Genomic DNA, 15,191 nt, shown 5'->3' with positions numbered 1-15,191 from the left:
AGGTATTTGGTGTTGCTGCTGAAAAGAATTCAATCAGTAAATAGGCTGTCTCGTTCTTTAGTGATCCTCCTGAACTGAAAATTAAATATGGCCATCCCACACAAAGTGTGACAGAGAGACCTCCGTATTTTATTCATGATAGTGTTCATACTTTAAAATGTGTAAGAAATGATTGGTTTAATCAGAAGGGACAGGTAATGACATTTCAAAATTTTAGTGACAATGTTCCAGGAGGAATAGCTACTCTGGAATCCTTGGAAACACTGCGTGCTTTAGAGAAAGATAATTTGTTGAAATATGGTACGTGTCTAACGCTGAAGTCCTTGTACTCATCTACTCTGGAAAGGCAAAATGTAAAATTTCCTGTGAACTTTTAAAATCATAACACTGTTGCTGCTCTAACAGAACTGGGACCAAAGAATCATACTGAAAATTGGGAAGGAATTGCAAATTTTATTGAGTTGATTTCAATATGGTAGGATATCGTTAATGTGAAAACTCTCCTCAAGTGGCAAAGGCTGAGAAATAGATTTCAAGAATCATTAACTCATGATACCAACCACATTGTTGATTTTATGACCAAGTTTGCAAAATGGGCCATTGCCGGTTTAGTAGGACAAAGTAAGCAGACTCAAGTAGCATTGTACCATACTTCAGCTTCTTTGACTGATTTGGCCATGTACTGGATCACCGTAAAGGAATTACTTCCTCACCGGTAGGGTTCAAACTTATGACCTTGAGGACAGATTTTAGGAAGTATCGACAGATGAGTGGTGGAAACTACCATGTATCTGTGCGATGAATTTTTGAAACAGAGGCTAAATTGAGAATTAAGAGTGATTGTCCCTTGATTTTAAGTCAGAAAGATTAGGAGATGTTCTGATATCGAAAGATGATATATTCGTAAAGTGTTGTTCCTCAAAGGATGTGACAGATGTTATGTAACCACAGGCTCTTAATGTTGTTGTTGGGGATGATGACACAGACGACCAGAACGAAAATGTATTTCCTGTATTATTCTACATAGGGGGTTACCGTTCTTATAGAATTATTAAAGAGTTTAAGTTTGGCAACAGTGGACCTCTAAGATTCTTCACTGGAGACCATGGGAACACAATAGAGGCAATGGAAGACCCCAGAAGAGATGGCTCGATGACATAAAGCTGTTGGCTGGAACACACTGGTTCCAAGTGGCTCAAGACCGAATACGATGGAAGCATATGGAAGAGGCCTATATCCAGCAATAGATTGAAATAGGCTAGAAAAGAAAAAGAAGAAGAATATCGTACGGTGTTTTTATCTGCTGATGATAATGAAATTCAAGATGACAGAAATAGCTTCATCAGTCAGATAAGTAGACGTGGCTTATGTTTTCCAAGCTCTGATGTAACATGTGTATCCTATGTCCTTGCTGTGGCACAAAAATCCCTAGATGGCAAGGAAAATTGTTCTTAAATCTAAAAGTCAGCAGCATACAGTATTTTTTACCAGGTCTTACTTTCAAATATACTGTTATTTGTTTCACTTTCAAATATATGGACTTTTTCTACCCATAATTGTACTGCTGGTCATACTGTCCATTATATTGTACAATTTAATTGTACATACAATTGTAAATATCTTGTTGAGTAATTATACAAACAAATTTAATGACTATACAAAAGAAAACATGGCGCTAATTACAAGAGACTGAAGTGTTTCTAAAACTGTGAGTGTAGTTCTCCTTTAGGACCACTACTGTTTATCATCAGAAAGTATTATCATAAGAAGGTATTTTTGTAAATCGGTGTTCCTTAAAGGATGTGACTGATGTGTATCCGCAGACTCTGTGTAGTTGTTAGGGGCGGTGACGTAGATGGCTTGAATGAAAATATACTTTCTATGTTATTCTCCACAGGGTGTTACTGTTCTTATAGAATTTAAGTGTGGTTATTGTAAGTTATTTGTATCTGGTGATGATAATGAAATTCAAGATGACAGAAATAGCTTCATCATTCAGACAAGTAGAGGTGGCTAATGTTTCCCAAGATCAGATGTAGTAACGTGTGTATCCGATGTCCTTGCTGTGACACGAAATATCCTGGATGACAAGGAAGAATTGTGCTTAAATCAAACAAGTAAACAAAAATATTTTGCAGCAGGTATCGCTTTCAAATACACCAAAATCTGATTTTTCTACTCGTCACATTGCCCATAATATTGTACATTCGATCGTCCATATGACTGTAGAAAGGAAAAACGTGTCATCAGTTACAAAAGATTTAATTGTTCCTAAAACTACATGTGTAGTTTCTGTTAAGAACAACCACTGTTTATGAGAAGAGAGTAGGAAATCTTGTTTTATCAAACAAAAGGATATTTTCATAAATAATTGTTTCTCAAAGTATGTTGCACATGTGTCGTATCCACAGACTCTTAATTTTGTTGGTGGTGATGACGTAGATGACCTGAATGGAAGTGTACATCCTATATTAATCTATATAGATTGTTACTGTTCTAATAGTATGTAAGTGTGGCTATTGTAAGTTACTTGTATCTGGTGATGATAATGAAATTCAAGATGACAGAAATAGCTTCATTAGTCAGACAAGTAGAGGTGGCTTATGTTTTCCAAGCTCAGAAGTAGTATCATGTGTATCCTACGTCCTTGATGCAACATAAAACATCCTAGAAGACAAGGAAGAGTTCTTGTTGTATCAAACAAGTGAGCAAAACATTTTGAACCATGTTTCACTTTCAAATATCTGGGCTTTTTCTACCCATAATTGTACTACTGGTCATACTGTCCATGAAATTGTACATTCTATTGTGCACACATCCGTAAATATCTTGTTAAATAATGATACAACGAAATTTAGTGACTATAGGGAAGAAGAAATTGTCTCCCATTACAAGAGATTTAAGTTTTCCTAAAAATGTGTAGTTTTATAGAACCACCACCGTTTATCAGAATTGTCATTTACTCTTCCTCACTCCCTGATTTTATATCTTCCTTCGTGAGCATGTCTATTATTCCAACATAATTATACCAATGTTAGTGATAAAAGACCACTTGTTAACCCTCAAATAATGATAAAATAGTCCTTGTTGATTTGTACGGTGGCGTATTGTATGATATGGCTCATGATATTTTTGAGAAAAGGTAATATATATAGCATTTTAAAATATAATTCTGAAAATGGGTATTTGTTCTTAACGTTAGCGCGAGTTCGACCGAGTACTTTGCTACACGACGTCGTACTCCTCAGTAAACCCGTAGGCCGCACTGTGATGACATCACATTTTGAGGGTAGCGGCCTTGTTTCCTAGGTGGCGTTGTTAGAACTCGCCCCAAATACAATGTGCCACGCTGTGCGCGGGAGATGAAGTGTAGGCCTACACTGGCTTCTACTACGGTTCCTGCAAATATTCCTACAATTCAGTCCGGAATATTAAACGTCTCAAATTGAACGAATTGTGCTTCGATGTTTTCGGTTTAGGACAGACAAGAAAGCGGAAACATTCTCCTGAAAACAGGGGTGGATTAGAGAACAGCTTTCCATGTCGTTCAGTCAACTGGAGAACGTAACAGATTTATTATTATTTACGGGGAGTGCAATAGACAAGATACGTTATGACTGGTAGCAGGGAATTAGCAATAGTGCATCACGCGTTTGCAGTTTCGTATGATACTGTTGCTTTCCCGCCAAAGAAGGGTGCCGGAAGTGTGTCATTGTCAAAGAGGATACTCAGTGATGAATTTCGGTGCCAAGTCACAAAGCGCTAGTAGTTTCAGCCAGAATTTTGAGATAGCGCCCCAGTGCGCATTGTGTGCAATACCTTACTGTTATTATCAACAAACAGCGCAAAGAAGTAATATCCAGCGTAGTGATGCACATCCGGTAATGCTTACAGCTCGTCGCTATCCCTCCTTTTCCCAAACCCCTCACTTCCCCTTCCATTTTTATAACGCAGTTCTACTACTTCCATGCCCAGTACATTGTAATTCACGTATTTTTATTTTCAAGTACTTGCTATGATGTAAATAATGATCTGATACCTCTAGTTCGTATTGTACCGTACCCAAGGGTAAATACCCTCTAGGACGATGCCTCCATTCCTGTATGAACATCCGACTAACTCAGGGTTGGGCAGAGTGTGGGTTGGGTGTCGGTTGGATCAGGATAAAAAGTCGAAGTTCTACTCTAAATATCAGTCAATGACAGGAACTGGAGGTATAACACGAATGAAAAACAAACATAGGGGGTAAGATGGATTTATTGATAGATATCCCCGATCATATTACGAGAAAACAATTAAATCAAGGAAAAATAATATGTCAAAATGAACTAAAAATATAGAAAATAAATGGAAATTAAAACGTTACTTGAATGATAATACAAATTTTGAAAAAAATCAAGTTCAACACAGAACACTTGTATACATCAAGACTGAGCTTCTTCTTATAGTCCAATGTTTATATTGTATGGCAATAAGTGTACACAAACACTGACATGTGGTATTTCCGTATGGAGTTACACACTATCGCATCACAACGATACGGTTTCCAAAGTTAAGTTAAATCGGGAGTCGCCGAAATGTTACCGTTAAATAAAAGTTACATTATAAAGAAAAATAATTAAGATGCAATGGACGCTACGTAAGTTATGCAAAATACTAGGGGCATATCCTATACTATATTTACAACAATTCAAATAATCAAACTAAACACATCTATATATACATCGGATATCGAGTAAAATCTTAAATGCTACACAGATTCTAATGTGAATCCCGGTTCACTGCAAAAGATCTAGACAGAACTAGATAAACCACAAATACTTCAGCACTCGGGCTGTTCCCTTTAAAACAACGAGACAAGGTATACAACCACAAATAATAATGTAAAACATCATCCTGTAAGGGAAAACATATAAATAACCCTTAATATCATGAAGAAAGCAATGGGCAACATTGCCTCCTTCTGCTGCATTTGAGCGCTCATCAGCTCAGTCATCCGTCATGTACTTCCGGGTAGATTACGAGATGAAAAGAAATGTTGAACTGAACACTATGCTGAAGTTTGGATTCTGTCTCCCGAGGCTGTCACAAGGAAATGTCGTCTCATTCTCGTCTACAGATAAACACAGGCCAGAAATCAGCTTTCCATGAGATAACGTCTTTCTCCGGCTACACGGAAACTCATGTATATTCATTCCTTCTTAGCATGCTTGTGCCATTTAACAACATCAGACTCAATAGTCTGGAATTAATACTGTCCATTCTGATCACAATATACACTCAGAAGACACTTGGCAGGCATACACATCTAATACACGTGTCGATCCTTGCTAACGCTTGGTTACGCCACCCTTTCTTACGGTCACACGGAAATATGAAGCAATATCCAGCGACTTACTGTCTTGCTCAACATCCGGTATCAATTATCTTGGGATACGATGCTTTAACATATTAGGCTGTAACTTGTATGAATAAACTTTACATATTGGGTCAAATAATACTCTAATTATTATTATGGGCCGGCAGGAAACGGCTCAGTATGGCATACTACTGTATGTTATTGAGAACATAACCTCACACCTCAAAGCAGCTTTAACTTCAAATGAATGACTGACACATTAACACAAAACTGATATTGTAAGAAATACCTTCAAAAGCAAGACAACAGAGCACACCATATGCAAGAGAGTTTGGTATCACATCAATATCCAAGTACCACATGAAAATAAAAATAACAGACTTAAATGCACTGAGACAGGAAATATACAGAAATACATTAATAGAACCATTCAGCTTCCAGCCCCTGAGGTGTACTAAAACAGTAAATACAGGATTTCAGGGGGACTGGCGAAAATATATTTCTGATAAACAAGCAAAAGGAACGAAGATTTACAGCACAAGCACATGGGCACTTGGAATTCAAACATAAATACTGTAGCATCATGGGAACTATCGCTTAAAAGCGATATTATTTCGAATTCAATTTAGTCCCGCTATATTATCTCCACAATACGACTAATTCTTTTTCAGAAGATCCCATTGACTGATGTTAGACTTAAAAGATTTCACTTCGAGGCAAACTGCCTTTAATTATTAATATCGCTCATTTCATGCCTACTTGCCTGCCATTTACAGAACCTGTCTACGACTACCTACACGTTGTGAATGACCTCCAGCGCCATCTAAAGTTTCTGACGGGAACTACCTGAAGCTACCTAGAATTTGGAACCATAAGCCCCGTTAACCTTTCACCCCGTTGGCCATGCTCCAGTAAACTGAACGCAAACATTTGCTTCAAGAACATGTTGGCAGTGCATCCGCTATCAAGAGAATGAGATATTGCAACTACGATTGACCGTTAAGATTGACTGTTGGTTTGGGAGGACGATTTTTGGTGTTGGCGCGCGACATAATTATTAGTAACTGCAGGCATGTTTTTATAAAGCGATAATCGACACTGTACAGTGTTAATAATGTACGTTTTAGCGAACTGTTGATCCCGAAAAACACAATTGTATCCACCCGAAGGTGAGAATACACGTGGTTCATGCTTCACATGAACGTAGGTACTCGAAGTTTGAAGACAAATTTATATTCACACTTTTTAAATATCGTTACCTCTCGTTTCTGATCAACATCGTTATTTATTGATGTTAATCTTACCTTGTACTCGCTCCTAATTCAATGAGCTCTTTAATCTGGAAGAGTATAAGTTCACATTTGGCGTGTGTTCACGTCACAGGTTTAATGAAAACAATTTTCTGTAATTTCTTGGCACGTATGCTGACCCTGTGATCATTAATTCCTGATTTTCTTACTGGCTACTATCACCTGGACATGTAGCCCTCGTCATCGGCAACTTTCGCGCTGACTGGTACCGATGATGGAACCTTTCGCCGCTGTCTTCCCTTTGATTCTTCGTTATTCTTTTCAATTAATTATTTAATCTTTTCTATATTATTTATTGAGATTACTGATGTTCCTTCAGGACCTTTTTTCGTATTTTTTGTATTCTGTTATTCTGTAGTAACTTAATCGTTAGTTTTCCAGCGCTATTTTTGGTCTTCCGCCTCGAGAACTTTCCATCTCTCTACATAATGATAGCAGGAGGATCACTAGCATGCATTCAGCCATCAGAAGGTCAACCACTCGCCAGCGAATTCCTGCGCTCTCGTTGCAGCTTTGAGCCACGTCGACATTCAAGAAGCAGCTAGTATAAACATCAGTTACCACCTGTGTTGAAGAGTTTTCATGTTCAACGCAGAAACACATCAGATGGCCGTTTGGAATCTGCATTTAACAACGATTTGTTCGTCTGTTTTTCTTCGCATTCCCCAGTAGCACTACGTCCTTATGGCTCTTCCTATTAAAATACTGCTGACGACTGGTACGTCTAGCCACCGGTGAAGATCTGTTCAAATAGTTATTTCTGCTAGCCACCGAAACTTTATGGCTGAAGGCTCTAAACGCTGCTATCTAGTTTTTAACAGTTTTACTGAACTTTTTCTCCCTGAATGAGTGCTACAAATGTTTTCTCTTCAAGATCCTGCCTCCTAGTTCAATAGTCTTTTTGAATGCTTGTCAATCAATTTTCTTACCTCTATTTAAATTTAACATTTTCTTATAATCTTTAATTCACTTTAATATTTTATTGTTATCAAAACTTCTGTAACTTAAATTATGGTTTGACATTAGTCAGCCTACAATGCAGTTTATGGATCTTTCGGCTTATGATTAATTTTTCTAGTTTCCATAAGACATCAGTCTTATTCACATTCAGTATTCAATGTGCAGTACCCTTGGCTGTTTAGCTCAATGTCACGCACGTATCTCCCTTTAAAGGGTGTAAAATAATTTGCTTCCTTTAACGTGATTATTTATTCCTATTTTTTCTTATTATTGTTAAAATAAATTGTGTAACTGCTGCTGTTCCTTACAACCCACTTTTCTGTTCTCTCTTTATCTCCGGAAACATTTGATCCTTTCCTCAGTTTTCTCTATGCAGCCGAAACCTGGAACGGCAGATTTTGTTATTGGAGCAATATTAATTCCGATTTGTAACTGTTTCGCGCTTTTCTTATAAGTTCCATGTACTACCAGTTGCCGATGCATCCTGCAGTTGCTCCAGTTGTTCCGGATGCAAGAATGCTGCCTGAGGAAAAACTGATTCGAGCTAACGCTGCTTAAAAATGTCACCTCAATTTGTTCCGTAAGTTCCTTTCCACATGGGAAGATGAAACTATCAATATTTACAATCTCGTTCAAAGGTTAAAGAATTATGAGATAGCTTATAGGCGATGCGGTGAAACTCAGACTAATCCGGAAATTCAGTCTCCCGTGCAAGCAGTGGACAGGGAGATGGTGATAACTTATATTTTGAAGGTCCGCCCAGACTGTACTACAAATTATTAGGCGAATTACTCAAACTATAAAACAGCAAGAGTTAACGAACTCCACTGCTACTTCTGGTTTACTGAGACCCTCCCCCCCCCCCCGATATTTCTGCCCAAGTTTCTCTACCTAAAATGAAACTTCGACATTTTGATGGAAGCTAAGAAGAATGGGATACTTTTTTTAAATTATTCGATTCTTAAGTAAACAAAAATGAAATGTTTCCCAACATTCAAAAATTTCATTATCTTCGTTCCTCTGTTCAAAGTTCTGCCTTTGAAATTTTATTGAGTCTTCAACTGTCAATAGTGATAACTACTCTATTGCCCTGGCCTTATTAAAATAGCGAAATGGAAACCCTAACTTAATAATCCAGCAACAAATGCAAGCCCTGTTTAATTAGCCCTCCACCAAGGTAGATAATGTACAAAAACTTTTCGAGCACTATTGGACACTGTAGATTTGCATGTTCAGGCCTTAGCAAATAGCAAACCTAAATGAACCAGTTCAACACTGGGGCACTTTCTTAGTGTACTTAATTTCTTCCAGATTTCATCCAGATACACTAAAGATTTGGGAACTTGAAATTTATAACATACAAGTAGTTACTTATAATGCAAAAGTCCAGTTCTTGAACAAAGGCGTCAGATTCTTTCAGCTGTTGCTTTTCAGATGAGAAATCAACATTTTTGTTTGGTTAATAACTTTGAGAATACTCAAAAGGATTCTAAGTTTAAATCATTTCCTAAAACTCAGCGTTTAGCTGCACAAATGAAATCTTCTAAATGTGCATGTTGCTCTGAAAACGACCTTGTGTATCATTGTCCTCAATTTAAGTCGTTGTCCACAGATGACAGGAGAAAAATCCTTGAAACAAATAAACGATGTTTCAATTGTTTATCTAGGAATTATCTATTGAAAAATTGTAATTCTATAAACTCCTGTAAACATTGTGGTGCAAAGCACCTTTCCTTAATACATAGACATAATAATAATCGCTCCAGTTCCGGCTCCCGTGAGTCTAGCCAAGGTAATGTTCCATGTAATAATGTGCAGACGCTAACCCAAGGGGCTTCGTCCCCAAAGGGTTCTCAAGTTTTTATATCCACAGCCATTGTGAAAGTCTAATAAGACGATTGGGCTTGGAAAAAAATCCTACTGATGTAGATATTACAGGCATTAATAATAACAAAACTTCTTCAACAAGTTTAGTAAGAACTTGTGTTAACGATTCAGTGGGAAATAACGTCATCTTTAATTTAAATTGCTTAGCTATTGACGTCATAAAAAATAATACGCCCCTTTCTTCCTTCAACATACAAAATCGGATTATTCCACCTCATGTTAAGCTGGCTGATTCTACCATTTTCGAAAGTGCTCCAGTGGAACGCCTCTTAAGTGCTGACATTTTCTGGAAAATATTACAATCCGAAAATGTTAGAATTTTACCTAACGTCTTTGCACGCCTAACAAAATTAGATTGGATTCTCACAGGACGTCTTCCAAAAAACTTGTGCAATCCAAGTATCAATGCCATTTCATCACTGATGGTGACCAGCCCCACTTGGAAACGTTTTTGAAATTGAAAAATTGTTCTTCAGAGATCCCAAATTATACAGTTGAAGAGGAAATATGCGAACAGATTTTCCAGCAAACTACTTCTCGAACTTCAGAGGGCAGATTTGTGGTTCAGCTTCCTCGTATCATAAATCCTCCTGTTTTAATCAAAACTAAATCTCGTGCTCTTAAGGCTCTTTTTACCATCGAATCTAAATTTAAGGATGAGCTCTTTCTTAAACCAATATTCCCATTACCCGGAAGAGTATGAAGCTCTAGATCACATGGAAGTGGTAAAAATAATAGACGATTCTAGCTTTTCAAATTCGGTCTACCAATCACCATCCTGTCTGGAAGAATGAAAACATCGTGAACAAATCTAGTAGTTTTCAATGGTTCCGCTTTGGATTCTCAGGGCGTTTCCTTAAATGATACTCTTCTGACTGGTCCTCCAATTCAAGCTGATTTATCTACTATTCTTCTAAATTTTCGTTTATTTCCTGTTGCGGTGATAGCTGATATTCAGCAAAAGTATCGTCAGATTTTAATCGATTATACACATGAGGACTTGCTGTGAACTTGCATCCGGGAGATAGTGGGTTCAAATCCCACTATCGGCAGCCCTGAAGATGGTATTCCGTCGTTTCCCATTTTCACACCACACAAATGCAGGGGCTGTGCCTTAATTAAGGCCACGGTCACTTCCTTCCAACACGTAGGCCTTTCCTATCCCATAGTCGCCATAAAACATATCTGTGTCAGTACGACGTAAAATCACTAGCAAGAAAAAGAAGAAATCTTTGGCGTGATGGCCCTAGGATATCGGTGAAGGTCTTTTGTTTAAAAACTTTGACTTATGGGTTAAAACCTGCCGCCTTCTTAGCTGTTAGGACTCTCCAGAATCTTGCCGAATTGGACTGTCACTTGTTTCCTCCAGAAGTAAAACAAGTTTTAATTCTTCTTTCTATGTGGATGATTATCTATCTTCTTTTTCCACAATGTTAGAAACCGTTCAAGTCGCTGAAGGTTTAGCCCAATTGCTTAAGGGTGGTGGATTTCTTTTTCGTAAGGTGTTCTAATTCTAGTGAATTTGTGACGTCCTTCCCTAATGAGAATCAGTCTTTTGCTTCTGTGGAATTATTTAAGGACGAAACTACTATTAAGGCCCTCCGCTCATATTCATTTACCTATAGAGTAACATTGTCATCAGAACTTCCGTCTACCAAACGTCAAGTTCTTTCGAAAAACGTAAAAAATTTTGATCGTTTGCAATACTTAGCTCCGATAGTACTTAACGCGAAACTTTTTATGCAGGAATTGTGGTCTTTTGAAAGCTGATTGGGACGAAATTGTTCCCCGAAATTATCTTCAAAAATGGCATACGTACAGAAGTAGTCTTCTTGAAATTTCTGCTATTCCTATCCCTAGAAATCTAATTAAGCTTTCCCCTGTAGGTAATTTAAAACACTTATTTGCCTATAGTTCTGAAAGCATACGGATATTGTGTTTACACTGTTTCGAGAGATACACTAAAATTTTCATATCTCTTGTCCTCAAAATCCAAGATAGCTCCTTTAAAAACTATCTCTGTACCCTGATTAGACCTTTGTGCTGCCTTACTTGCTGTGAAATTAGCAAAAAAAGTACTTCGAACTTTGAAAGTTCATATCTTTAAAACTATTTATTGGACTGATTCTACCTTCGTTTTATCTTGGTTAGCTAAGCAACATCTTGTGGCTTATAGAGTTGCAAATATCCAGGAATAAACTTCTGTAGATCTGTGACATTATATTGCCACTCGTGAAAATCCTGCTGACGACATTTCGAGAGGATGTACTCCTAAACAATTAGCAAGCTTCAGATTATATTGGTATGGCCCTTCTTGGCTCATCCAGCCATCATCACAATGGCCAACTAATCCTAATATGGAGGTTTCTCAGCCAACAGAAGTCCGTAAAACAATAATTTCTGTACATGTCGCCATGGAAACTTACCCATTGCTTCAGAAACTTCCTACATTTCACAAACTTCTGCGAGTGATGGCCTATATCTTAAGATATAAGTTTTTGTATTGGACCAGCCTATGAAGCCTCAACCGTTGCTAACTGCTGCTGAATTAATAGAAGCTACTACAAGGATTTTATTTATATTATAATTATAATAGGAAGCTTGTCTTGAAGAATTTTGACCTCTTAGCAAGGGTCTACCCTTGGCCAAGAGTAGTAGGCTTTTGTCCTTGTCCCCTCATCTTGATCCATTGAGATGTACTTGATCAGAAAAACATTTTAAGGGTAGGTGGGGGGGCAGACTTTATTCTTATACTTTGCCTGAAGATAAAAGGCATCCTTTTATTTTGCCTTCTAAGCATCATAATATAAAGTTAATCGTAAGGCAATTTCATTATCAAATTATGCACGCTGGTGCTCGCACTTTGCTATACATTGTCCGGGAACATTGGCTTATTAATAGAATTCAGGAGATTTACTCTATAATAAGTAAATGTGTTAGATGTTTTCGTGCCAACCCTTTACCTGCACCCCAGCTTATGGGTGATTTACCTTCTTTTAGATCGCAAACTTGTCGTCCTTTTGCATACACCGGCGGTGAATACGCGGGTCCTTCCTTCTATCGAATTAATCCCATGTGCTCTACCTCGAAAACCTTAGGTAAGGCTTACATAATATTGTTTGTCTGCATGGTAACAGGAGCCATTCATCTTGAACTTGTCACCAATGCCTCCACAACTTACTTCTTAGCTGCTTTTCCTCGATTTTCTTCTCGTAGAGGTGTTTCTTCAGAAGTCTGTCTGATAATTCGCGAATATTTTTTGGAGCTTCTGAAGAATTGAAGGGAGCCTTTTCCACTTCTTCAGCTCAATAGAAAATACAAGATTTTGCTCACTTAAAGGGATTTAAGTGTAATTTTATCCCCCCTAATAGATCTCATCATGGTGGTCGTTGGGAATCTTATGTTAAGCTTACAAACCGTTATTTGAAGAGAATTTTGGATTCATCTACATTTTGTTATGAAGAATGAAATTCTATTCTCATTCCAATTGAAGGTGTAGTTAGCTATAGGCCACTTACCCCTTTATATAAAGATCCCCAAGATCTCATTAAACTCACTCCCGCCTATTTTCTGATGGGACAGTCATTGACTTCCTCTCCTCCAGTGTCTCTTCGGAGACTTTATGATAATACCTTACAAATTTTATGGAAAAAGGCGGAAGCTGCTCGTGACAAATTCTGACAAAGCTGGCGGCTGGAATATTTCGGGCAGCTTCAGGTGAAAAGTTGGCGCAACCTAACATCCAAGAGAGTGACTTGATACTCCTTCGAAAACCAAGCCCTCCTCTAGTTTGGCAACTTGGGAGAGTTGTCCAAAATTTTTCAGGATATGACAAAAGGATTCGGATTGTTAAGGACAACAAAAGTAATGGAGTCTATCGCACTGCGATTTCCATTCGTTCGGATCGCTTAAAGAAGCTCTAGGAAGATAACGAGAGTGTGGAAGACTTCGTGCGCAAACGGCTGGTGACACGACCCTGTAATTTTTACGATGAGGGCATCTAAAAGCTGCCCATACGCTTGGAAAAATGAATTTCCAAAGCAGGAAACTATGTTGAAAAAATTGTAATTCCCTTGTGTTTTTCAATAAATGGATTTAAATAAAAAACTGTCACTTATATTTCATTCCCCCCCCCCTCGTATTTAAAGAGTTGTAATGCATTTTCTGGATATTTTTTGTTCATTATTGTTATTTGAATAATTTATTCTACATTTAATTCTGCATTTAAATTGTACCTCTAATCTTCATGTTTCAGGTTGCTTTTCTCGAAGATAATGATGTCATGTGTGGTGCTTCTATCATTGGTGAGGAGTGGGCATTGACGGCGGCACACTGTGTAGTAGGGTAAGTCGATTGAAAAGTTATTTCATTGCTAACTTTTATTATTTCGTATGGCATATAGGGGGTACACAGAAACTATATATATATACTATATACACTTAAAGCAGGTAGAACAACAGTAGGACAAAGGATCAATGGATGGTTTAATGTCCAGAGAATTTAGCCAGTTCACTGCCTCTTCACTTGCCGCATGAAGTTCGTGGTATCCTCCCTGGAAGCTCCGAAGTGGGCAAATAATAACAAAATGGTGGACTGCCTAAGCCGCGTCACCACAGTCGCAATGAGGGCTAGAAATTATTCCCCACTTGTGGAGCCAGAAATTGCATCTTCTAAGACCGGTCCGCACTCTGTTCAACGAAGCCCAGATTCTTCTTGGCAATTTGAACTCGGCAAGTTTCCCACAGGGGTCAGATATCAACCGTAGCTGGTCAGGGTTTGAAGGAGCCCACTCTCCCTCCGGGCATTATTCATGTTGTTCTGTGATTCGACAAACCTCTTTCCTAGTTCCCATTATGGATATGGAGATTTTAATTTTCCATGCTTCTGAAGGCTGTAGTCCTTATGAATCGGCAAGAGTGTATTTGCAGTATATTTTTACCATTCCTTCTTCAGAGCAGTTAGCCTTCGAAGGTGAGGAGGATGGATGTTAGTTACTACAGGCAGTCATTTAAGTGGTGTGGGTATCATGGTATCATTTAGCTGGACATCAAATTTTCCTGTGTGTGCGATGTTGATCCATACAGGACTGTAATATTCTACAACTGGGTATAATAGGGCAGGAGCTGTTGTTCGGAAGACATTAGCAATTGCTCCCCAACTAGAGCCACCGAGTTTGTGAAGGATGTTGTTACGTGTTTTTACCTTTGCTGCCGTTCTGCAGAGGTGTTCTTCATACATCAAAGAGCGATCCAGCACAATACACAAGTATTTTGGATGAGCACAGTATTTTAGCTGTTGGCCTCTGAACTGAACTTGTATAATGTAATGGGCTCTCCTATTGTCTAGATGAAAGGTGCTAAGCTCTGTTTCGTTTGCACTGGGTTTCAATCGCCATGTGTTGAAGTATCTATCCATTTTAGGAGATCTTTTTTGAGAATGACTTCAGCGGTCTCAAAGTCTGTGGACTGTGCTGTTAGGGCTATGTCATCAGCATATGTAAACTTTCGGCACGCAGTAGATGGAAGATCTGCCGTGTAGATATTGAAGATAAGTGGACAAAGAACAGAACCCTGTGGCAAACCACCACTTATTCTGTAGGATCTGCATATATTTCCATTGAGATGTACACTGACTGAGCAAATCTCATGGGATAGTGGAGCACTGACGCGCAGGTG

The 15,191-nt window shown here is 38.2% G+C and overlaps 1 protein-coding gene across 1 annotated transcript in view; it reads left to right on the top strand.

Moving 5' to 3' along the window:
* LOC136867378 (trypsin-1) overlaps window positions 1-15,191 on the top strand; it is a 124,815-nt gene that overhangs the window by 16,509 nt on the left and 93,115 nt on the right. The window contains exon 3 of the mRNA XM_067144558.2: window positions 13,772-13,860. Coding sequence (XP_067000659.2) covers window positions 13,772-13,860 — 89 coding nt within the window. The remainder of the gene's footprint in view (window positions 1-13,771; window positions 13,861-15,191) is intronic.

The sequence above is a fragment of the Anabrus simplex genome, chromosome 3, assembly GCF_040414725.1.
Source record: "Anabrus simplex isolate iqAnaSimp1 chromosome 3, ASM4041472v1, whole genome shotgun sequence".
Lineage (NCBI taxonomy): Eukaryota > Metazoa > Arthropoda > Insecta > Orthoptera > Tettigoniidae > Anabrus > Anabrus simplex.
Note: the sequence above shows the minus strand (reverse complement) of the source record. Positions and strands in the feature narration are given on the sequence as shown.